At 46.4% G+C, this 25008-nt stretch overlaps 1 protein-coding gene across 1 annotated transcript in view; it reads left to right on the top strand.

Annotated features, from left to right (window-relative positions):
- The window catches only part of LOC147664985 (Golgi-associated RAB2 interactor protein 1A-like), a 221715-nt gene that overhangs the window by 174446 nt on the left and 22261 nt on the right, over positions 1-25008 (top strand). The window contains exon 4 of the mRNA XM_086949841.1: positions 2631-2797. Coding sequence (XP_086805967.1) covers positions 2631-2797 — 167 coding nt within the window. The remainder of the gene's footprint in view (positions 1-2630; positions 2798-25008) is intronic.

Here is a 25008-nt window from a genome sequence, read left to right as displayed (position 1 = left end):
TGTCCCAAACTTGAGGAATTCTGGGATGTCATTTCAAAGCCCCTTGACCGAAAGCTTTATTTTCAGTTAAGAGTGGGAAGTCTACCCGTAAGGTCGTTCTCAAATAGATGGTCTAGTGGGGGCAGGGTGGACTGTCCAGCTTGCCCAAGTGTTCCTGAAACCATAGGCCACCTTCTATTTGAGTGCCCAATGTATGCAGCACCAAGGCGGAAGTGGCTAAAGCCGATGTGTAGGTCATTGGGAACAAGGGAAGGAATGACTGCAGTTAGACTTATCCGTACCAGTCCTAATATGTCTGTGTATATTGCGGTGGCAAAATACCTAGGTTGGGCATGGACGATCAGAGCCCGACTTCTGAAGGAATAACACAGTACCTAACGTTGTAAGCTGGTTGCCTCTTGTAAGAACAATATTTTGCTCATTTGTACAGTTTTTAAGGTTTTCTTACATTTTTTAAAATTATTTATTATGAAATTGGTATTTAGTTTTTTCAATGGTTTTACTACTAGAAGTCTATACATGTACTTTTATATGTGGAACATGCTTTTATGACAATTGTCGAAATAAAGCTTACTTGACTTGCGTTGGCATAATGAACAAGTCTTGCCTTTCGCAGCTCATCCTGGAGAGGGTGCGAGAAGAATCCACAGAAGCCACATGTGTCTCTGCCGGGTTCGCCAGCTTGCGTACGTTTAGGGGGATGCCGACAGGGGGGTCCTTTAGAAATGGTGGTTGCTGTTTCTACTTGATGGGTCAGTGTGCTGGCTTGGGGTTTGTAGAGAGTCTGTGAAATACCATCTTGATTATGTTGCCACAATCATTAGACAGCTAATATGAACAGGCAAGCATGAGGATATTGTCCAATGGCATGTCAGGAAAGCAGAGGATGAGGCGTCACAAAACTGCTGACTGGCAGCCTGGGATTATTTCTGCCGTACTTCTTCTTTTGGTCATCCGCGGTGCATGTGCTGGCGAGCTCCTGGAGGCAGGCATAGAATAGGTTGATTGATTCCCCTTCCTTTTGGCGAGCTTGACTTAGCTTGAACCTTTCAAAGCCAGGGTTCATCTGTGGGTCAAAGTAGGCGTTGAAGGCTGGTATTGTAACCATCGCCTGCCACTGAGCCGGGAAGGTTGCAGAGTAGTTGGAAGATTTTGTTAACAGCAAAGTGTAGAAGCAGGGACTGCTTGCTTTCACCATCAGTTTCTTTCATGGCAGTGTTTTCAGGTGAGTGGGAGACAGCTGTTGGAGTGATCTGTACAGGCTTCTGTGCGGCTCAGTGGGTGCAGCGGGCCAGCTGTCCTCATCGCCTGTGGGGTAGCCCAGACAAAATGCCGAAGGCGGTATGCCAACAGATCACACAGACACGTCTTTGCAGTTATAACATGCTGTACGGAGCGGAACACAGGCGGAGCTTGCCCCTATTTATTATCTTGCGCTGACCTCCAACTTGTGGTCAGTGTGTGTTTACGGGTGAGCGTGATGTGGTCAGGTGTGACCTTGCAATGCACTACAGGGCACATATGGTTTGGATGTCTAAGCATGCTTTCCCTCCTGAAGGGCGGAGGGAACCCTCACAAACCACAAGCAATGTGTATCCATGACCATAACATCTAAAGGTAGGATCCTCTATTTATCTAAATTGGGCACTTGGTGGCAAAGTAGTTTTACTACAATTCTGTGTTACTAACATCTAGATAAAAAAAATATTTAAAACATAGTTATTGAATGTTCTGATGGGGCTGCACAAAGTTAGCAAAGTTGGCCTTACCAGCCGCGTGACTTTTGTTTTAAACCATCACTAACTTCACAAAGTTCTTGAAGGTTTAAAAGAAGCTGGTGAAAATCAGGAAAAAGTTTCTTTTTGTGGAAGGAAAAACTTGGATTTTTTTTAATGTAAACATTGGCCAACTGTTCCACTAATTTCCCTAGAGTGGCACTTGTTAGGTGACTTCTTTTCCTCTTTTATCACTTCTTACGATGTCACTCACTTCAGTGTCACAAGTCAAAGATTATGCTTTGTGGTTGAGATCCTGTCATCCTCAGGAAATCTGGATTCTGGCATCTCTGGTGGTGAACAAGAACATCACAGGAAGCTTATCGCACTCACTCAAAACAATCAATCAAAATATTTTTTTTAAGGTGGACAAAAGTGCTATTGAAAAGGCATAGTCCCCTCAGTAACATGAATGGGATGAAAAATCAGCCCACAAGTCAACGAGTATTTCAGCGATTAAACGCTTTTATTATAATCATGGACTTGCCAGTAGAGGTGATGAATCCATGGGTCAATAGCCAGTAAAGTTTCTGGGTCCAGTGAACAGAAGTGCAAACTCCGGCCGAGGTCAAAAGTAGGTCACTGTAGCAACCTCCAGTGGAGGCTGTAGAAGGCAGAAGAACATTTTAGGCAGACCCAGGAGCGATTGAGAGGTTAATTAATGAGGCAGACACAAGCAAAAGGCAGGGTATTAACAAGGGCCTGCAGACCCTGGGACAGTAGGGAGACAGGGTGATTCTTGACTGCTCATATGTTCTGAAATTGCATGTTTTTGTTTGGGTATGCGAATTGGGGAGTCCATTTTGAACAACAGAGTAAATCCTTTACTTTTGTTCCCCTGCCCTTTCTGACCAGGATTCTGACACAGAGACTTGGAGTGACTCAAGAAAGTCGCGGCAAACACCAAAAAGGAAACGAAGCAGAGTAAGTTTCAGTTTACCGAGATGGCCTATTCTACGACATTTCAAGCACAAAGCGGAGGAGGCGGAAGATGATGCGACCCAAGAAGTTCACAGCACACTGTGAGATGATTTTATATTTATCACATGTTAAGCATTGAATGTGGAATCTGTGCTGCAAATTCAAATGTTCCAGAGCTGCGCTTTTAAAATGAGCAAGATTTTGAAAATCCTCTGGATAAAGTCGCAGACACTGGAATTTTGAGCCTTCCTTGTGTACACAGAAAATCTATGTGGTTGTGCGCAATCTAATTTTGTACTGTAGCTTTGATGTCAGCGGTAAACTGTAAATTTGTAGGAATATCCCTTCTCAGGGTTTAAGGTCTAGTATTTAGTGATCAAGGTGGGGTCGTGAAAAGGTGGAGGTGGACTGGTCTGGCCGTTTTCAAGCAAGCCAAGGCCTCCGAATGACATGTAGTGGCATGGCTGACAAAAGCCATGAGTGTGTGTTCTTTTATTCCACCTACTGATACCTTAGCCTAAGGGACAGAGCCTTAGGTTTCAAGATTTTTTTCTTCGATGCAGCTGTAGCACGAGCACCCGATCATTCATGCCTACATTGGCTTTACACAATCTAAGAAAGTATATCACATTTCTATGCCACTCTATAGTAAAAGAAATACTTAATGTGTCTTCCGTTTGTCCTCAGTACATCAACCCTCCTGTTTCTGGTACAGGAAGTGAGGCAGTCAATGTGCTACCGTTGGAATGTTAGCACTCTGTTGAGGTGATCCGAACCATTCACTTATTTACATGTGTGTTTCATTAGGTCTAAATATCATGCCTGAAAAGTTTGCCCTGCCTGCAAGTCACTCTCTTCAAAACTACCAACTAGACATCTCTCCTCCTACAGAGACTGAACTTCGTATACATCATAGCACTGGGTCTACACCTAAATATTCGGAACATCAAATAATTTGCAAAATAACAGGTTCCTTATAGGAACCTCTTGCCTTACTATGGATATTTCCACATAGTAACACCTGCCTATAGCCATGGCAGCCTGGGAGGAGGGCTTTTGATGATGATGTGGGCTGCACTCAATACAAATTCAGGGTTCTCACATACGCTTGTTATTTCCTGACTGGGACTACTTGCACCATAATGACCACTCTACTCTAGCAACCCCAAGATATAAGGCTAGAGCTCTGACTCACAGCCAGTGGGATCCTCATGGTCCAACTATCTTTGCCAACAGCCTTTATTCGTGACTCTCTTCAACCCATTGGTGGTCCTAGGGAGCCTCGTAACTCTCACCTTTTCGTGATCCCAAGCCCACAGGTACACCAGACTAGGGTAGAGATCCTCAAAAGCGCCTCTGTCTCTTTACACATCAGTTTGTGCATCAAATGTTAGAACAATCTGAAGCTCTTCCTACACACCGAGGTCCATCTGTTGTATAGATAGGGATTATCACAAGCTCGCTGGACTCCATTACTTCTCTCATAGTTACATTTGTGCACTAAGGCAAGTCTAACAGACATGCCACGAGAGTAGGGAGATCACCTGCACAAGAACCCCTAACTCAGTATTTCCATTATTCGTACCAGATTACATGAACCTCCTTTCGTTGTCTAACCTAGAATCCTATTTTGCATGGCTGTGACAAACACAGAAGTTAAGCCTGGTTCAACAGGAAGATGTTGCCACGGTATACGTGACTAAGGTTGCCACCTTGTCTGGGTTTGACCTAAAAGGTTTGGATTAGAGTTGATCTGTCAATGCCAAAGATGGCAACACCTGTCCCATATAGACTTTTTTGTTCAGTTGGATAAATCCTGTTCTAGTCAAAGAGACCATCTACCCTATTTGAGGCTGGGCAAAGCTTAGTTTGAGTCTGAGGCATTTTTGAGTCTGGCTTGAACAAAAGGCGACAAATCTACAGGTTCCTGGCTCTAACCGGCTTACAGTAAGATGAAATAGGTATGAGACTGTGACTTCTCTCGCCTTATTAGATTTTCGTTGGCTTCAGCCAGCTAGGAGTCTCCTGATTTCTAAATAAGCCAATCTTCGGCTTCACCCATGTGTTAATAGTTTGGAACATAGGGGTAACAGTGCTAGAAATTGTGAAAGAAGTGGGAAACAGGATCGTCCAGGGTTAACCCTAGAAAAAAAGAGACAAGAGGAAGAAAGGGTTCAATGTGATTTAACCAAAATACCTGCTTGAAAATAAGTTTTCGACATAAAAGGCAACCTCCAAGAGGGAATCATCAATCGAGTAAATGCCATTCAGTTTGAACATTTCAGAGACTTGAGTTAGAAAGAGTCAACTGGTTTCCTCAGGTTGGTTTTTAGTCTCGATCACATACAGCCAGTTAAATCAGATGAGTATTGTAGAGCAAGCTGGATGATGGGGTGTCACCAGAAATGCTAACGCCAATTTGGGCTCAGTGGTGAAAGTTACATTGTTTGCAGAATTCAGCGGGAAAGGATAATTTGCCGAAGAAATCCTACACTAGAGTCAGTTGTCATTGGAGGCTATTCTGGAGGCTCAATGCCTCGTCCCTCTCAACATATCACAGAAGGATAACAAGATGCAAATTGGAGCTACACTCACTCTGGCACATGCCGATGAGTAACAGTAGGAGCTGGTACTGCCCTTACGGAGCCAAACACACATAAGAAGCTACCAGGAAGTAAGATGGTACAACTGCTTAATGCCGTACAGTGGGATTTATGCGGCTAGGACAAGAGTAATTTGTTAGCTCGTGCTGCAATTAATGAGCATGCATTAAGGGAGTTTATCCAGTTCTCTGTCCACAGGTTACATATGAGTCTCAGATTGGTCTGCAGTAAGGGATTGAGTCTATTTTGGAACCTATAGAATAGAAGTCAAGGCATGTTTAAGGCACACTAGATTCCTGCAGTACTGCTTCTATCTTCTAGTAGCCGCTTGAAAGGTCATTGTACTCCTGGCATAAAGATCCTCATGACGAACACCTCATGTAATCTTGCAGATTTGTGCTGGGTGTTGTGTATGGCCCTCTGAAGACAAAATGTTCAGAAAAGTAAAAGAAAATCTCAGCTGGGCTGGATTTCCTCAGAGGCGCTAAAGTAATCTGCTCATGAACACCAACACTCACGTGGCTCCACATCAACTGCAACTTATACTAAAACATTGGGATGGGCCGCCATGACAGTATCACATTGATGCCTGTTCTTAGAGATGGACTAACAAAGTAATATCACATCTGCATGGTTCCATTTTTTGTCACTTCTGGGTCGGGGTGCCCTAGGCGATAGACCAAGAAGGCATTGTTAAATTCATGACTGAGTAACGGGAATATTCCTATATTTAACAATTTTCTCAGGACAGTGTCAGAACTCTGGAAATTCAGAGATTCCTATTCCGTTGCTATAGGCTTTTTCTTTCTTCCCTTGAGTTTCCAAAGTCAATATCCAGTTTCTATCCTTAAGCTCATCTCATCAACATGGCATCCGAGTACTAAGTAGGCAGTAATTCACCGTGTCTATTGTAATAGTGCAGCGTCCATCACAGGTAGCAGGGGCATGACCTGGGGCTTGGTTTCAACATACACTTTTTAGAATTATAAGTAAAAGGATGTAAATGGCCCACTCAGCATCATCATTTCAATTTTTGCACACCTCTGAACCTTGTTCAGTGCCCCCATGAACCTCTCTACTTCTCCATTAGTCGGGAATCATCAAGAATTGGTCTTCAGATGATTAAGTCTGATTGGGCGTCAGGTAGGAGGCAAATTGGTTCCTTTGGAATGAGGGTCCATTCTCCATTCACATTCTCAATAGTATCCCATGGACAGCAATTGTCTTCTCTGGGTTGGCTACTTTTTTATCAGCAGAAGACAAGTACCTCAGTTCAACGTAAGGGCATTTGCTCTGGCTTGGCTACTTGTTTATCAGCAGAAGACAAGTACCTCAGTTCCACGTAAGTGCATTTGCTCTGGCTTGGCTACTTGTTTATCAGCAGAAAACAAGTACCTCAGTTCAACGTAAGGGCATTTGGTTAGGGCATTCTCCATAAGTAGATGACGCCTGTCAGGAAGGAAACAAAGTGATAGAAGCTGGTGTCGTAGAATGCTTTCTCCATTCAATTGTCTTAGGCTTGTGATCAGTGTGCACTTAGAAACTGTTGCCATACATTTACACTATTCACTCTTCTCAGGCTTGTGATTAGTGTGCACCTAGAGAATGTTGCCTTACAGATACACAGGGAAATGTTGACAGCCCCTAAGATCACAATTGCCTCCCTCTCTATATAAGACTACCTTTGATCAGTGCCAGCAAGTGCTCGTCTAGAGTAAGCAGTAGGAGCCCATTGTTTTTTTCTTGATGTTGGTATTGAACCTGCCCCAATGCTTCTTCTCACAATACTTCTGCAGCAATGCTGTTGGGCAGCCAGGCTTGCAATATTAATCTTACTTCTCCTCCGTGGTATCTCGTTGTCAACCATTCTGATCTAACAGTATTGCCAAGCTAGGAAAGATCGGATGAAGCATAAGAAACAGCTTAAAGACAGTGCTGTAAGAATGGAAGACAGTGTACTCTTGCATGACTTTTCTTGGAAGAAAGTTCAGGGTTTCTATGAACGGCATTCTTGAAGTGTGTCATCTCAAAATTGGACAATGGTAAGCACTGACTAAGGTGACGATTAAGTGATGAGAAATGTGTTACATTTCCAAATACTCAAGTTGAGCCACCAAGGCTGGATACATTCATGCAGATGGGGTCCTTTATTGGCACTGATCTTGCAAGCTCCCTTGTGCCAACCCCAGCTATGATTTGTTTTGCAGGAACCTTCCCTGGTAACCCTGCTGAGTGGCCCTATGTTTGGGTGCGAGTGTTGTGTCATGAACCGGTAGCAGGGGCATAACCTGGGGCATCATTTGCAGCTAACCTGCTTTGTTTTTCCAAGTGTCTCACCCAGTATGAGTTCCCCAAGTTAATATAAAGAGGAAGAGTTCAGACTCGGACAAAGGTACGTCATGTGAATCATTCTGTGTGGATTACTGACAGAATATCGAGGGACAAAATAACGACCTGCCAAAATATAGTGGAAAAAATATAGAATGCCAGAATATCGACTTCCTATCTTCAAACAGGTAAGTACAAAAATATCGACTCCAAAATATCGTTGTAAAAAACTATAGACAGTCAAAATATCGAATTTTTTAAATGTCTTAAAAGTAATTTAAAAGTAATATATTAATAAATATAATTAATTTAAACATACTTAAAATACTTAAATAAACTTAAAATAATAAATAATTAATGTAACTTAAAAATGTTTTAAATAATTTATATATATATATATATATATATATATATATATATATATATATATATATATATATATATATATATATATATATATATATATATATATATATCCACAATCCAGGAGAGCCCCAAAGGGAATGAAGCCTCAGACAGTCTAATAAGCTCTCATCATTTATTTGGCAATGTGCAAGCAGGCAGCTCTCAGAATACATGCATTCACAATCCTTCGCCAAACGCGTTTCAAGATATTTGCATCTCTTCTTCAGTGGCGTTAATTAAAAGAGGAAAGTCAAAGTTCATCACTCACATGTACATTTAAATCACCTGCCATAATGGGCGTGTCCGTGAGCACGGCCTTCTGGTGATTGTAGTGCAGTGTAAGTTTTTCCCGAGTGGGCTTGTTCTCATTCTTTAAAATAAAACATAAATGTTACCCGAGTGGGTTGATGCACATTCCTGGTTGTGTCCTGCCCCGCTTTGTTCAGAGCCAAGCATCAGAGCAGCACCACCCTGGAAACGGCGCTGTCTCTGTCTGTCTCCCGTTCTTGCCAGCGCCATTCTTAGAGCTAGCACAGGCCCGCAGAACAGCGGTGGGCCTCTCTCCACGGCCGGGCAACAGCCGAAAAACATCCACAATCCAGGAGAGCCCCAAAGGGAATGAAGCCTCAGACAGTCTAATAAGCTCTCATCATTTATTTGGCAATGTGCAAGCAGGCAGCTCTCAGAATACATGCATTCACAATCCTTCGCCAAACGCGTTTCAAGATATTTGCATCTCTTCTTCAGTGGCGTTAATTAAAAGAGGAAAGTCAAAGTTCATCACGCACATGTACATTTAAATCACCTGCCATAATGGGCGTGTCCGTGAGCACGGCCTTCTGGTGATTGTAGTGCAGTGTAAGTTTTTCCCGAGTGGGCTTGTTCTCATTCTTTAAAATAAAACATAAATGTTACCCGAGTGGGTTGATGCACATTCCTGGTTGTGTCCTGCCCCGCTTTGTTCAGAGCCAACTCAAGCATCAGAGCAGCACCACCCTGGAAACGGCGCTGTCTCTGTCTGTCTCCCGTTCTTGCCAGCGCCATTCTTAGAGCTAGCACAGGCCCGCAGAACAGCGGTGGGCCTCTCTCCACGGCCGGGCAACAGCCGAAAAACATCCACAATCCAGGAGAGCCCCAAAGGGAATGAAGCCTCAGACAGTCTAATAAGCTCTCATCATTTATTTGGCAATGTGCAAGCAGGCAGCTCTCAGAATACATGCATTCACAATCCTTCGCCAAACGCGTTTCAAGATATTTGCATCTCTTCTTCAGTGGCGTTAATTAAAAGAGGAAAGTCAAAGTTCATCACGCACATGTACATTTAAATCACCTGCCATAATGGGCGTGTCCGTGAGCACGGCCTTCTGGTGATTGTAGTGCAGTGTAAGTTTTTCCCGAGTGGGCTTGTTCTCATTCTTTAAAATAAAACATAAATGTTACCCGAGTGGGTTGATGCACATTCCTGGTTGTGTCCTGCCCCGCTTTGTCCAGAGCCAACTCAAGCATCAGAGCAGCACCACCCTGGAAACGGCGCTGTCTCTGTCTGTCTCCCGTTCTTGCCAGCGCCATTCTTAGAGCTAGCACAGGCCCGCAGAACAGCGGTGGGCCTCTCTCCACGGCCGGGCAACAGCCGAAAAACATCCACAATCCAGGAGAGCCCCAAAGGGAATGAAGCCTCAGACAGTCTAATAAGCTCTCATCATTTATTTGGCAATGTGCAAGCAGGCAGCTCTCAGAATACATGCATTCACAATCCTTCGCCAAACGCGTTTCAAGATATTTGCATCTCTTCTTCAGTGGCGTTAATTAAAAGAGGAAAGTCAAAGTTCATCACGCACATGTACATTTAAATCACCTGCCATAATGGGCGTGTCCGTGAGCACGGCCTTCTGGTGATTGTAGTGCAGTGTAAGTTTTTCCCGAGTGGGCTTGTTCTCATTCTTTAAAATAAAACATAAATGTTACCCGAGTGGGTTGATGCACATTCCTGGTTGTGTCCTGCCCCGCTTTGTTCAGAGCCAACTCAAGCATCAGAGCAGCACCACCCTGGAAACGGCGCTGTCTCTGTCTGTCTCCCGTTCTTGCCAGCGCCATTCTTAGAGCTAGCACAGGCCCGCAGAACAGCGGTGGGCCTCTCTCCACGGCCGGGCAACAGCCGAAAAACATCCACAATCCAGGAGAGCCCCAAAGGGAATGAAGCCTCAGACAGTCTAATAAGCTCTCATCATTTATTTGGCAATGTGCAAGCAGGCAGCTCTCAGAATACATGCATTCACAATCCTTCGCCAAACGCGTTTCAAGATATTTGCATCTCTTCTTCAGTGGCGTTAATTAAAAGAGGAAAGTCAAAGTTCATCACGCACATGTACATTTAAATCACCTGCCATAATGGGCGTGTCCGTGAGCACGGCCTTCTGGTGATTGTAGTGCAGTGTAAGTTTTTCCCGAGTGGGCTTGTTCTCATTCTTTAAAATAAAACATAAATGTTACCCGAGTGGGTTGATGCACATTCCTGGTTGTGTCCTGCCCCGCTTTGTTCAGAGCCAACTCAAGCATCAGAGCAGCACCACCCTGGAAACGGCGCTGTCTCTGTCTGTCTCCCGTTCTTGCCAGCGCCATTCTTAGAGCTAGCACAGGCCCGCAGAACAGCGGTGGGCCTCTCTCCACGGCCGGGCAACAGCCGAAAAACATCCACAATCCAGGAGAGCCCCAAAGGGAATGAAGCCTCAGACAGTCTAATAAGCTCTCATCATTTATTTGGCAATGTGCAAGCAGGCAGCTCTCAGAATACATGCATTCACAATCCTTCGCCAAACGCGTTTCAAGATATTTGCATCTCTTCTTCAGTGGCGTTAATTAAAAGAGGAAAGTCAAAGTTCATCACGCACATGTACATTTAAATCACCTGCCATAATGGGCGTGTCCGTGAGCACGGCCTTCTGGTGATTGTAGTGCAGTGTAAGTTTTTCCCGAGTGGGCTTGTTCTCATTCTTTAAAATAAAACATAAATGTTACCCGAGTGGGTTGATGCACATTCCTGGTTGTGTCCTGCCCCGCTTTGTTCAGAGCCAACTCAAGCATCAGAGCAGCACCACCCTGGAAACGGCGCTGTCTCTGTCTGTCTCCCGTTCTTGCCAGCGCCATTCTTAGAGCTAGCACAGGCCCGCAGAACAGCGGTGGGCCTCTCTCCACGGCCGGGCAACAGCCGAAAAACATCCACAATCCAGGAGAGCCCCAAAGGGAATGAAGCCTCAGACAGTCTAATAAGCTCTCATCATTTATTTGGCAATGTGCAAGCAGGCAGCTCTCAGAATACATGCATTCACAATCCTTCGCCAAACGCGTTTCAAGATATTTGCATCTCTTCTTCAGTGGCGTTAATTAAAAGAGGAAAGTCAAAGTTCATCACGCACATGTACATTTAAATCACCTGCCATAATGGGCGTGTCCGTGAGCACGGCCTTCTGGTGATTGTAGTGCAGTGTAAGTTTTTCCCGAGTGGGCTTGTTCTCATTCTTTAAAATAAAACATAAATGTTACCCGAGTGGGTTGATGCACATTCCTGGTTGTGTCCTGCCCCGCTTTGTTCAGAGCCAACTCAAGCATCAGAGCAGCACCACCCTGGAAACGGCGCTGTCTCTGTCTGTCTCCCGTTCTTGCCAGCGCCATTCTTAGAGCTAGCACAGGCCCGCAGAACAGCGGTGGGCCTCTCTCCACGGCCGGGCAACAGCCGAAAAACATCCACAATCCAGGAGAGCCCCAAAGGGAATGAAGCCTCAGACAGTCTAATAAGCTCTCATCATTTATTTGGCAATGTGCAAGCAGGCAGCTCTCAGAATACATGCATTCACAATCCTTCGCCAAACGCGTTTCAAGATATTTGCATCTCTTCTTCAGTGGCGTTAATTAAAAGAGGAAAGTCAAAGTTCATCACGCACATGTACATTTAAATCACCTGCCATAATGGGCGTGTCCGTGAGCACGGCCTTCTGGTGATTGTAGTGCAGTGTAAGTTTTTCCCGAGTGGGCTTGTTCTCATTCTTTAAAATAAAACATAAATGTTACCCGAGTGGGTTGATGCACATTCCTGGTTGTGTCCTGCCCCGCTTTGTTCAGAGCCAACTCAAGCATCAGAGCAGCACCACCCTGGAAACGGCGCTGTCTCTGTCTGTCTCCCGTTCTTGCCAGCGCCATTCTTAGAGCTAGCACAGGCCCGCAGAACAGCGGTGGGCCTCTCTCCACGGCCGGGCAACAGCCGAAAAACATCCACAATCCAGGAGAGCCCCAAAGGGAATGAAGCCTCAGACAGTCTAATAAGCTCTCATCATTTATTTGGCAATGTGCAAGCAGGCAGCTCTCAGAATACATGCATTCACAATCCTTCGCCAAACGCGTTTCAAGATATTTGCATCTCTTCTTCAGTGGCGTTAATTAAAAGAGGAAAGTCAAAGTTCATCACGCACATGTACATTTAAATCACCTGCCATAATGGGCGTGTCCGTGAGCACGGCCTTCTGGTGATTGTAGTGCAGTGTAAGTTTTTCCCGAGTGGGCTTGTTCTCATTCTTTAAAATAAAACATAAATGTTACCCGAGTGGGTTGATGCACATTCCTGGTTGTGTCCTGCCCCGCTTTGTTCAGAGCCAACTCAAGCATCAGAGCAGCACCACCCTGGAAACGGCGCTGTCTCTGTCTGTCTCCCGTTCTTGCCAGCGCCATTCTTAGAGCTAGCACAGGCCCGCAGAACAGCGGTGGGCCTCTCTCCACGGCCGGGCAACAGCCGAAAAACATCCACAATCCAGGAGAGCCCCAAAGGGAATGAAGCCTCAGACAGTCTAATAAGCTCTCATCATTTATTTGGCAATGTGCAAGCAGGCAGCTCTCAGAATACATGCATTCACAATCCTTCGCCAAACGCGTTTCAAGATATTTGCATCTCTTCTTCAGTGGCGTTAATTAAAAGAGGAAAGTCAAAGTTCATCACGCACATGTACATTTAAATCACCTGCCATAATGGGCGTGTCCGTGAGCACGGCCTTCTGGTGATTGTAGTGCAGTGTAAGTTTTTCCCGAGTTGGCTTGTTCTCATTCTTTAAAATAAAACATAAATGTTACCCGAGTGGGTTGATGCACATTCCTGGTTGTGTCCTGCCCCGCTTTGTTCAGAGCCAACTCAAGCATCAGAGCAGCACCACCCTGGAAACGGCGCTGTCTCTGTCTGTCTCCCGTTCTTGCCAGCGCCATTCTTAGAGCTAGCACAGGCCCGCAGAACAGCGGTGGGCCTCTCTCCACGGCCGGGCAACAGCCGAAAAACATCCACAATCCAGGAGAGCCCCAAAGGGAATGAAGCCTCAGACAGTCTAATAAGCTCTCATCATTTATTTGGCAATGTGCAAGCAGGCAGCTCTCAGAATACATGCATTCACAATCCTTCGCCAAACGCGTTTCAAGATATTTGCATCTCTTCTTCAGTGGCGTTAATTAAAAGAGGAAAGTCAAAGTTCATCACGCACATGTACATTTAAATCACCTGCCATAATGGGCGTGTCCGTGAGCACGGCCTTCTGGTGATTGTAGTGCAGTGTAAGTTTTTCCCGAGTGGGCTTGTTCTCATTCTTTAAAATAAAACATAAATGTTACCCGAGTGGGTTGATGCACATTCCTGGTTGTGTCCTGCCCCGCTTTGTTCAGAGCCAACTCAAGCATCAGAGCAGCACCACCCTGGAAACGGCGCTGTCTCTGTCTGTCTCCCGTTCTTGCCAGCGCCATTCTTAGAGCTAGCACAGGCCCGCAGAACAGCGGTGGGCCTCTCTCCACGGCCGGGCAACAGCCGAAAAACATCCACAATCCAGGAGAGCCCCAAAGGGAATGAAGCCTCAGACAGTCTAATAAGCTCTCATCATTTATTTGGCAATGTGCAAGCAGGCAGCTCTCAGAATACATGCATTCACAATCCTTCGCCAAACGCGTTTCAAGATATTTGCATCTCTTCTTCAGTGGCGTTAATTAAAAGAGGAAAGTCAAAGTTCATCACGCACATGTACATTTAAATCACCTGCCATAATGGGCGTGTCCGTGAGCACGGCCTTCTGGTGATTGTAGTGCAGTGTAAGTTTTTCCCGAGTGGGCTTGTTCTCATTCTTTAAAATAAAACATAAATGTTACCCGAGTGGGTTGATGCACATTCCTGGTTGTGTCCTGCCCCGCTTTGTTCAGAGCCAACTCAAGCATCAGAGCAGCACCACCCTGGAAACGGCGCTGTCTCTGTCTGTCTCCCGTTCTTGCCAGCGCCATTCTTAGAGCTAGCACAGGCCCGCAGAACAGCGGTGGGCCTCTCTCCACGGCCGGGCAACAGCCGAAAAACATCCACAATCCAGGAGAGCCCCAAAGGGAATGAAGCCTCAGACAGTCTAATAAGCTCTCATCATTTATTTGGCAATGTGCAAGCAGGCAGCTCTCAGAATACATGCATTCACAATCCTTCGCCAAACGCGTTTCAAGATATTTGCATCTCTTCTTCAGTGGCGTTAATTAAAAGAGGAAAGTCAAAGTTCATCACGCACATGTACATTTAAATCACCTGCCATAATGGGCGTGTCCGTGAGCACGGCCTTCTGGTGATTGTAGTGCAGTGTAAGTTTTTCCCGAGTGGGCTTGTTCTCCTTCTTTAAAATAAAACATAAATGTTACCCGAGTGGGTTGATGCACATTCCTGGTTGTGTCCTGCCCCGCTTTGTTCAGAGCCAACTCAAGCATCAGAGCAGCACCACCCTGGAAACGGCGCTGTCTCTGTCTGTCTCCCGTTCTTGCCAGCGCCATTCTTAGAGCTAGCACAGGCCCGCAGAACAGCGGTGGGCCTCTCTCCACGGCCGGGCAACAGCCGAAAAACATCCACAATCCAGGAGAGCCCCAAAGGGAATGAAGCCTCAGACAGTCTAATAAGCTCTCATCATTTATTTGGCAATGTGCAAGCAGGCAGCTCTCAGAATACATGCATTCACAATCCTTCGCCAAACGCGTTTCAAGATATTTGCATCTCTTCTTCAGTGGCGTTAATTAAAAGAGGAAAGTCAAAGTTCATCACGCACATGTACATTTAAATCACCTGCCATAATGGGCGTGTCCGTGAGCACGGCCTTCTGGTGATTGTAGTGCAGTGTAAGTTTTTCCCGAGTGGGCTTGTTCTCCTTCTTTAAAATAAAACATAAATGTTACCCGAGTGGGTTGATGCACATTCCTGGTTGTGTCCTGCCCCGCTTTGTTCAGAGCCAACTCAAGCATCAGAGCAGCACCACCCTGGAAACGGCGCTGTCTCTGTCTGTCTCCCGTTCTTGCCAGCGCCATTCTTAGAGCTAGCACAGGCCCGCAGAACAGCGGTGGGCCTCTCTCCACGGCCGGGCAACAGCCGAAAAACATCCACAATCCAGGAGAGCCCCAAAGGGAATGAAGCCTCAGACAGTCTAATAAGCTCTCATCATTTATTTGGCAATGTGCAAGCAGGCAGCTCTCAGAATACATGCATTCACAATCCTTCGCCAAACGCGTTTCAAGATATTTGCATCTCTTCTTCAGTGGCGTTAATTAAAAGAGGAAAGTCAAAGTTCATCACGCACATGTACATTTAAATCACCTGCCATAATGGGCGTGTCCGTGAGCACGGCCTTCTGGTGATTGTAGTGCAGTGTAAGTTTTTCCCGAGTGGGCTTGTTCTCCTTCTTTAAAATAAAACATAAATGTTACCCGAGTGGGTTGATGCACATTCCTGGTTGTGTCCTGCCCCGCTTTGTTCAGAGCCAACTCAAGCATCAGAGCAGCACCACCCTGGAAACGGCGCTGTCTCTGTCTGTCTCCCGTTCTTGCCAGCGCCATTCTTAGAGCTAGCACAGGCCCGCAGAACAGCGGTGGGCCTCTCTCTACGGCCGGGCAACAGCCGAAAAACATCCACAATCCAGGAGAGCCCCAAAGGGAATGAAGCCTCAGACAGTCTAATAAGCTCTCATCATTTATTTGGCAATGTGCAAGCAGGCAGCTCTCAGAATACATGCATTCACAATCCTTCGCCAAACGCGTTTCAAGATATTTGCATCTCTTCTTCAGTGGCGTTAATTAAAAGAGGAAAGTCAAAGTTCATCACGCACATGTACATTTAAATCACCTGCCATAATGGGCGTGTCCGTGAGCACGGCCTTCTGGTGATTGTAGTGCAGTGTAAGTTTTTCCCGAGTGGGCTTGTTCTCCTTCTTTAAAATAAAACATAAATGTTACCCGAGTGGGTTGATGCACATTCCTGGTTGTGTCCTGCCCCGCTTTGTTCAGAGCCAACTCAAGCATCAGAGCAGCACCACCCTGGAAACGGCGCTGTCTCTGTCTGTCTCCCGTTCTTGCCAGCGCCATTCTTAGAGCTAGCACAGGCCCGCAGAACAGCGGTGGGCCTCTCTCCACGGCCGGGCAACAGCCGAAAAACATCCACAATCCAGGAGAGCCCCAAAGGGAATGAAGCCTCAGACATCTCCTGGATTGTGGATGTTTTTCGGCTGTTGCCCGGCCGTGGAGAGAGGCCCACCGCTGTTCTGCGGGCCTGTGCTAGCTCTAAGAATGGCGCTGGCAAGAACGGGAGACAGACAGAGACAGCGCCGTTTCCAGGGTGGTGCTGCTCTGATGCTTGAGTTGGCTCTGAACAAAGCGGGGCAGGACACAACCAGGAATGTGCATCAACCCACTCGGGTAACATTTATGTTTTATTTTAAAGAAGGAGAACAAGCCCACTCGGGAAAAACTTACACTGCACTACAATCACCAGAAGGCCGTGCTCACGGACACGCCCATTATGGCAGGTGATTTAAATGTACATGTGCGTGATGAACTTTGACTTTCCTCTTTTAATTAACGCCACTGAAGAAGAGATGCAAATATCTTGAAACGCGTTTGGCGAAGGATTGTGAATGCATGTATTCTGAGAGCTGCCTGCTTGCACATTGCCAAATAAATGATGAGAGCTTATTAGACTGTCTGAGGCTTCATTCCCTTTGGGGCTCTCCTGGATTGTGGATGTTTTTCGGCTGTTGCCCGGCCGTGGAGAGAGGCCCACCGCTGTTCTGCGGGCCTGTGCTAGCTCTAAGAATGGCGCTGGCAAGAACGGGAGACAGACAGAGACAGCGCCGTTTCCAGGGTGGTGCTGCTCTGATGCTTGAGTTGGCTCTGAACAAAGCGGGGCAGGACACAACCAGGAATGTGCATCAACCCACTCGGGTAACATTTATGTTTTATTTTAAAGAAGGAGAACAAGCCCACTCGGGAAAAACTTACACTGCACTACAATCACCAGAAGGCCGTGCTCACGGACACGCCCATTATGGCAGGTGATTTAAATGTACATGTGCGTGATGAACTTTGACTTTCCTCTTTTAATTAACGCCACTGAAGAAGAGATGCAAATATCTTGAAACGCGTTTGGCGAAGGATTGTGAATGCATGTATTCTGAGAGCTGCCTGCTTGCACATTGCCAAATAAATGATGAGAGCTTATTAGACTGTCTGAGGCTTCATTCCCTTTGGGGCTCTCCTGGATTGTGGATGTTTTTCGGCTGTTGCCCGGCCGTGGAGAGAGGCCCACCGCTGTTCTGCGGGCCTGTGCTAGCTCTAAGAATGGCGCTGGCAAGAACGGGAGACAGACAGAGACAGCGCCGTTTCCAGGGTGGTGCTGCTCTGATGCTTGAGTTGGCTCTGAACAAAGCGGGGCAGGACACAACCAGGAATGTGCATCAACCCACTCGGGTAACATTTATGTTTTATTTTAAAGAAGGAGAACAAGCCCACTCGGGAAAAACTTACACTGCACTACAATCACCAGAAGGCTGTGCTCACGGACACGCCCATTATGGCAGGTGATTTAAATGTACATGTGCGTGATGAACTTTGACTTTCCTCTTTTAATTAACGCCACTGAAGAAGAGATGCAAATATCTTGAAACGCGTTTGGCGAAGGATTGTGAATGCATGTATTCTGAGAGCTGCCTGCTTGCACATTGCCAAATAAATGATGAGAGCTAATTAGACTGTCTGAGGCTTCATTCCCTTTGGGGCTCTCCTGGATTGTGGATGTTTTTCGGCTGTTGCCCGGCCGTGGAGAGAGGCCCACCGCTGTTCTGCGGGCCTGTGCTAGCTCTAAGAATGGCGCTGGCAAGAACGGGAGACAGACAGAGACAGCGCCGTTTCCAGGGTGGTGCTGCTCTGATGCTTGAGTTGGCTCTGAACAAAGCGGGGCAGGACACAACCAGGAATGTGCATCAACCCACTCGGGTAACATTTATGTTTTATTTTAAAGAAGGAGAACAAGCCCACTCGGGAAAAACTTACACTGCACTACAATCACCAGAAGGCCGTGCTCACGGACACGCCCATTATGGCAGGTGATTTAAATGTACATGTGCGTGATGAACTTTGACTTTCCTCTTTTAATTAACGCCACTGAAGAAGAGATGCAAATATCTTGAAACGCGTTTGGCGAAGGATTGTGAATGCATGTATTCTGAGAGCTGCCTGCTTGCACATTGCCAAATAAATGATGAGAGCTTATTAGACTGTCTGAGGCTTCATTCCCTTTGGGGCTCTCCTGGATTGTGGATGTTTTTCGGCTGTTGCCCGGCCGTGGAGAGAGGCCCACCGCTGTTCTGCGGGCCTGTGCTAGCTCTAAGAATGGCGCTGGCAAGAACGGGAGACAGACAGAGACAGCGCCGTTTCCAGGGTGGTGCTGCTCTGATGCTTGAGTTGGCTCTGAACAAAGCGGGGCAGGACACAACCAGGAATGTGCATCAACCCACTCGGGTAACATTTATGTTTTATTTTAAAGAAGGAGAACAAGCCCACTCGGGAAAAACTTACACTGCACTACAATCACCAGAAGGCCGTGCTCACGGACACGCCCATTATGGCAGGTGATTTAAATGTACATGTGCGTGATGAACTTTGACTTTCCTCTTTTAATTAACGCCACTGAAGAAGAGATGCAAATATCTTGAAACGCGTTTGGCGAAGGATTGTGAATGCATGTATTCTGAGAGCTGCCTGCTTGCACATTGCCAAATAAATGATGAGAGCTTATTAGACTGTCTGAGGCTTCATTCCCTTTGGGGCTCTCCTGGATTGTGGATGTTTTTCGGCTGTTGCCCGGCCGTGGAGAGAGGCCCACCGCTGTTCTGCGGGCCTGTGCTAGCTCTAAGAATGGCGCTGGCAAGAACGGGAGACAGACAGAGACAGCGCCGTTTCCAGGGTGGTGCTGCTCTGATGCTTGAGTTGGCTCTGAACAAAGCGGGGCAGGACACAACCAGGAATGTGCATCAACCCACTCGGGTAACATTTATGTTTTATTTTAAAGAAGGAGAACAAGCCCACTCGGGAAAAACTTACACTGCACTACAATCACCAGAAGGCCGTGCTCACGGACACGCCCATTATGGCAGGTGATTTAAATGTACATGTGCGTGATGAACTTTGACTTTCCTCTTTTAATTAACGCCACTGAAGAAGAGATGCAAATATCTTGAAACGCGTTTGGCGAAGGATTGTGAATGCATGTATTCTGAGAGCTGCCTGCTTGCACATTGCCAAATAAATGATGAGAGCTTATTAGACTGTCTGAGGCTTCATTCCCTTTGGGGCTCTCCTGGATTGTGGATGTTTTTCGGCTGTTGCCCGGCCGTGGAGAGAGGCCCACCGCTGTTCTGCGGGCCTGTGCTAGCTCTAAGAATGGCGCTGGCAAGAACGGGAGACAGACAGAGACAGCGCCGTTTCCAGGGTGGTGCTGCTCTGATGCTTGAGTTGGCTCTGAACAAAGCGGGGCAGGACACAACCAGGAATGTGCATCAACCCACTCGGGTAACATTTATGTTTTATTTTAAAGAAGGAGAACAAGCCCACTCGGGAAAAACTTACACTGCACTACAATCACCAGAAGGCCGTGCTCACGGACACGCCCATTATGGCAGGTGATTTAAATGTACATGTGCGTGATGAACTTTGACTTTCCTCTTTTAATTAACGCCACTGAAGAAGAGATGCAAATATCTTGAAACGCGTTTGGCGAAGGATTGTGAATGCATGTATTCTGAGAGCTGCCTGCTTGCACATTGCCAAATAAATGATGAGAGCTTATTAGACTGTCTGAGGCTTCATTCCCTTTGGGGCTCTCCTGGATTGTGGATGTTTTTCGGCTGTTGCCCGGCCGTGGAGAGAGGCCCACCGCTGTTCTGCGGGCCTGTGCTAGCTCTAAGAATGGCGCTGGCAAGAACGGGAGACAGACAGAGACAGCGCCGTTTCCAGGGTGGTGCTGCTCTGATGCTTGAGTTGGCTCTGAACAAAGCGGGGCAGGACACAACCAGGAATGTGCATCAACCCACTCGGGTAACATTTATGTTTTATTTTAAAGAAGGAGAACAAGCCCACTCGGGAAAAACTTACACTGCACTACAATCACCAGAAGGCCGTGCTCACGGACACGCCCATTATGGCAGGTGATTTAAATGTACATGTGCGTGATGAACTTTGACTTTCCTCTTTTAATTAACGCCACTGAAGAAGAGATGCAAATATCTTGAAACGCGTTTGGCGAAGGATTGTGAATGCATGTATTCTGAGAGCTGCCTGCTTGCACATTGCCAAATAAATGATGAGAGCTTATTAGACTGTCTGAGGCTTCATTCCCTTTGGGGCTCTCCTGGATTGTGGATGTTTTTCGGCTGTTGCCCGGCCGTGGAGAGAGGCCCACCGCTGTTCTGCGGGCCTGTGCTAGCTCTAAGAATGGCGCTGGCAAGAACGGGAGACAGACAGAGACAGCGCCGTTTCCAGGGTGGTGCTGCTCTGATGCTTGAGTTGGCTCTGAACAAAGCGGGGCAGGACACAACCAGGAATGTGCATCAACCCACTCGGGTAACATTTATGTTTTATTTTAAAGAAGGAGAACAAGCCCACTCGGGAAAAACTTACACTGCACTACAATCACCAGAAGGCCGTGCTCACGGACACGCCCATTATGGCAGGTGATTTAAATGTACATGTGCGTGATGAACTTTGACTTTCCTCTTTTAATTAACGCCACTGAAGAAGAGATGCAAATATCTTGAAACGCGTTTGGCGAAGGATTGTGAATGCATGTATTCTGAGAGCTGCCTGCTTGCACATTGCCAAAAAAATGATGAGAGCTTATTAGACTGTCTGAGGCTTCATTCCCTTTGGGGCTCTCCTGGATTGTGGATGTTTTTCGGCTGTTGCCCGGCCGTGGAGAGAGGCCCACCGCTGTTCTGCGGGCCTGTGCTAGCTCTAAGAATGGCGCTGGCAAGAACGGGAGACAGACAGAGACAGCGCCGTTTCCAGGGTGGTGCTGCTCTGATGCTTGAGTTGGCTCTGAACAAAGCGGGGCAGGACACAACTAGGAATGTGCATCAACCCACTCGGGTAACATTTATGTTTTATTTTAAAGAAGGAGAACAAGCCCACTCGGGAAAAACTTACACTGCACTACAATCACCAGAAGGCCGTGCTCACGGACACGCCCATTATGGCAGGTGATTTAAATGTACATGTGCGTGATGAACTTTGACTTTCCTCTTTTAATTAACGCCACTGAAGAAGAGATGCAAATATCTTGAAACGCGTTTGGCGAAGGATTGTGAATGCATGTATTCTGAGAGCTGCCTGCTTGCACATTGCCAAATAAATGATGAGAGCTTATTAGACTGTCTGAGGCTTCATTCCCTTTGGGGCTCTCCTGGATTGTGGATGTTTTTCGGCTGTTGCCCGGCCGTGGAGAGAGGCCCACCGCTGTTCTGCGGGCCTGTGCTAGCTCTAAGAATGGTGCTGGCAAGAACGGGAGACAGACAGAGACAGCGCCGTTTCCAGGGTGGTGCTGCTCTGATGCTTGAGTTGGCTCTGAACAAAGCGGGGCAGGACACAACCAGGAATGTGCATCAACCCACTCGGGTAACATTTATGTTTTATTTTAAAGAAGGAGAACAAGCCCACTCGGGAAAAACTTACACTGCACTACAATCACCAGAAGGCCGTGCTCACGGACACGCCCATTATGGCAGGTGATTTAAATGTACATGTGCGTGATGAACTTTGACTTTCCTCTTTTAATTAACGCCACTGAAGAAGAGATGCAAATATCTTGAAACGCGTTTGGCGAAGGATTGTGAATGCATGTATTCTGAGAGCTGCCTGCTTGCACATTGCCAAATAAATGATGAGAGCTTATTAGACTGTCTGAGGCTTCATTCCCTTTGGGGCTCTCCTGGATAGTGGATGTTTTTCGGCTGTTGCCCGGCCGTGGAGAGAGGCCCACCGCTGTTCTGCAGGCCTGTGCTAGCTCTAAGAATGGCGCTGGCAAGAACGGGAGACAGACAGAGACAGCGCCGTTTCCAGGGTGGTGCTGCTCTGATGCTTGAGTTGGCTCTGAACAAAGCGGGGCAGGACACAACCAGGAATGTGCATCAACCCACTCGGGTAACATTTATGTTTTATTTTAAAGAAGGAGAACAAGCCCACTCGGGAAAAACTTACACTGCACTACAATCACCAGAAGGCCGTGCTCACGGACACGCCCATTATGGCAGGTGATTTAAATGTACATGTGCGTGATGAACTTTGACTTTCCTCTTTTAATTAACGCCACTGAAGAAGAGATGCAAATATCTTGAAACGCGTTTGGCGAAGGATTGTGAATGCATGTATTCTGAGAGCTGCCTGCTTGCACATTGCCAAATAAATGATGAGAGCTTATTAGACTGTCTGAGGCTTCATTCCCTTTGGGGCTCTCCTGGATTGTGGATGTTTTTCGGCTGTTGCCCTACCGTGGAGAGAGGCCCACCGCTGTTCTGCGGGCCTGTGCTAGCTCTAAGAATGGCGCTGGCAAGAACGGGAGACAGACAGAGACAGCGCCGTTTCCAGGGTGGTGCTGCTCTGATGCTTGAGTTGGCTCTGAACAAAGCGGGGCAGGACACAACCAGGAATGTGCATCAACCCACTCGGGTAACATTTATGTTTTATTTTAAAGAAGGAGAACAAGCCCACTCGGGAAAAACTTACACTGCACTACAATCACCAGAAGGCCGTGCTCACGGACACGCCCATTATGGCAGGTGATTTAAATGTACATGTGCGTGATGAACTTTGACTTTCCTCTTTTAATTAACGCCACTGAAGAAGAGATGCAAATATCTTGAAACGCGTTTGGCGAAGGATTGTGAATGCATGTATTCTGAGAGCTGCCTGCTTGCACATTGCCAAATAAATGATGAGAGCTTATTAGACTGTCTGAGGCTTCATTCCCTTTGGGGCTCTCCTGGATTGTGGATATATATATATATATATATATATGCTCCAAACTTGCCCTAAGCAATGAGTCGCACTCTAAACACCAACATAAAGTGATGCTTTTAATCAGGTACGAACAGCACCCGCCAGTAGATTCAATCAACAGCTGTTCCCACGAGTCTTCAGATAATGTCCTAACCTTGAATTTTTTTCTCACAGTTCGTGGGAACACATCATTCCTCCTCATTACTCATTTATCTCACTTGAAAGCCTCAAGAGGTATATAAAATATGTAATGGATAACATGCATTGTATATATATATACATATTATTAACAAAATATATACAATATTTTCAACGTGAGTGCAACAGTAGAGAAAACATTGGATAGCGTAGGGGTAAAAATTACTATTCCCACTCCAGAGAGTGCAACAGTAGGGAAAGCATTGGATAGCGTAGGGGTAAAAATTACTATTCCCACTCCAGTGAGTGCAACAGTAGGGAAAGCGTTGGATAGCGTAGTGGTAAAATTTACTATTCCCTCTCCAGTGAGTGCAACAGTAGGGAAAGCGTTGGATAGCGTAGGGGTAAAAATTACTATTCCCACTCCAGTGAGTGCAACAGTAGGGAATGCGTTGGATAGCGTAGGGGTAAAAATTACTATTCCCATTCCAGAGAGTGCAACAGTAGGGAAAGCATTGGACAGCGTAGGGGTAAAAATTACTATTCCCACTCCAGTGAGTGCAACAGTAGGGAATGCGTTGGATAGCGTAGGGGTAACAATTACTATTCCCACTCCATCGAGTGCAACAGTAGGGAAAGCGTTGGATAGCGTAGGGATAAAAATTACTATTCCCACTCCAGTGAGTGCAATAGTAGGGAAAGCGTTGGATAGCGTAGGGGTTAAAATTACTATTCCCACTCCAGTGAGTGCAACAGTATGGAAAGCGCAGGATAGCGTAGGGGTTAAAATTACTATTCCCACACCAGTGAGTGCAACAGTAGGGAAAGCGCTGGATAGCGTAAGGGTAAAAATTACTATTCCCACTCCAAAGAGGGCAACAGTAGGGAAAGTGTTGGATAGCGTAAGGGTAACAATTACTATTCCCACTCCAGTGAGTGCAACAGTAGGGAAAGCGTTGGATAGCGTTGGGGTAAAAATTACTATTCCCACTCCAGAGAGAGCAACAGTAGGGGAAGCATTGGATAGCGTAGAGGTTAAAATTACTATTCCCACACCAGTGAGTGCAACAGTAGGGAAAGCGCTGGATAGCGTAGGGGTTAAAATTACTATTCCCACTCCAGTGAGTGCAACAGTAGGGAAAGCGCTGGATAGAGTAAGGGTAAAAATTACTATTCCCACTCCAAAGAGTGCAACAGTAGGGAAAGTGTTGGATAGCGTAGGGGTAACAATTACTATTCCCACTCCAGTGAGTGCAACAGTGGGGAAAGCGTTGGATAGTGTAGGGGTAACAATTACTATTCCCACTCCAGAGAGTGCAACAGTAGGGAAAGCATTGGATAGCGTAGAGGAAAAAATTAATATTCCCTCTCCAGAGAGTGCAACAGTAGGGAAAGCGTTGGATAGCATAGGGGTAAAAATTACTATTCCCACTCCAGAGAGTGCAACAGTAGGGAAAGTTAATACTTTATATATGAATGAAAAT

The sequence above is a fragment of the Lissotriton vulgaris genome, unplaced genomic scaffold (genome assembly GCF_964263255.1).
Source record: "Lissotriton vulgaris unplaced genomic scaffold, aLisVul1.2 SCAFFOLD_391, whole genome shotgun sequence".
Lineage (NCBI taxonomy): Eukaryota > Metazoa > Chordata > Amphibia > Caudata > Salamandridae > Lissotriton > Lissotriton vulgaris.
Note: the sequence above shows the minus strand (reverse complement) of the source record. Positions and strands in the feature narration are given on the sequence as shown.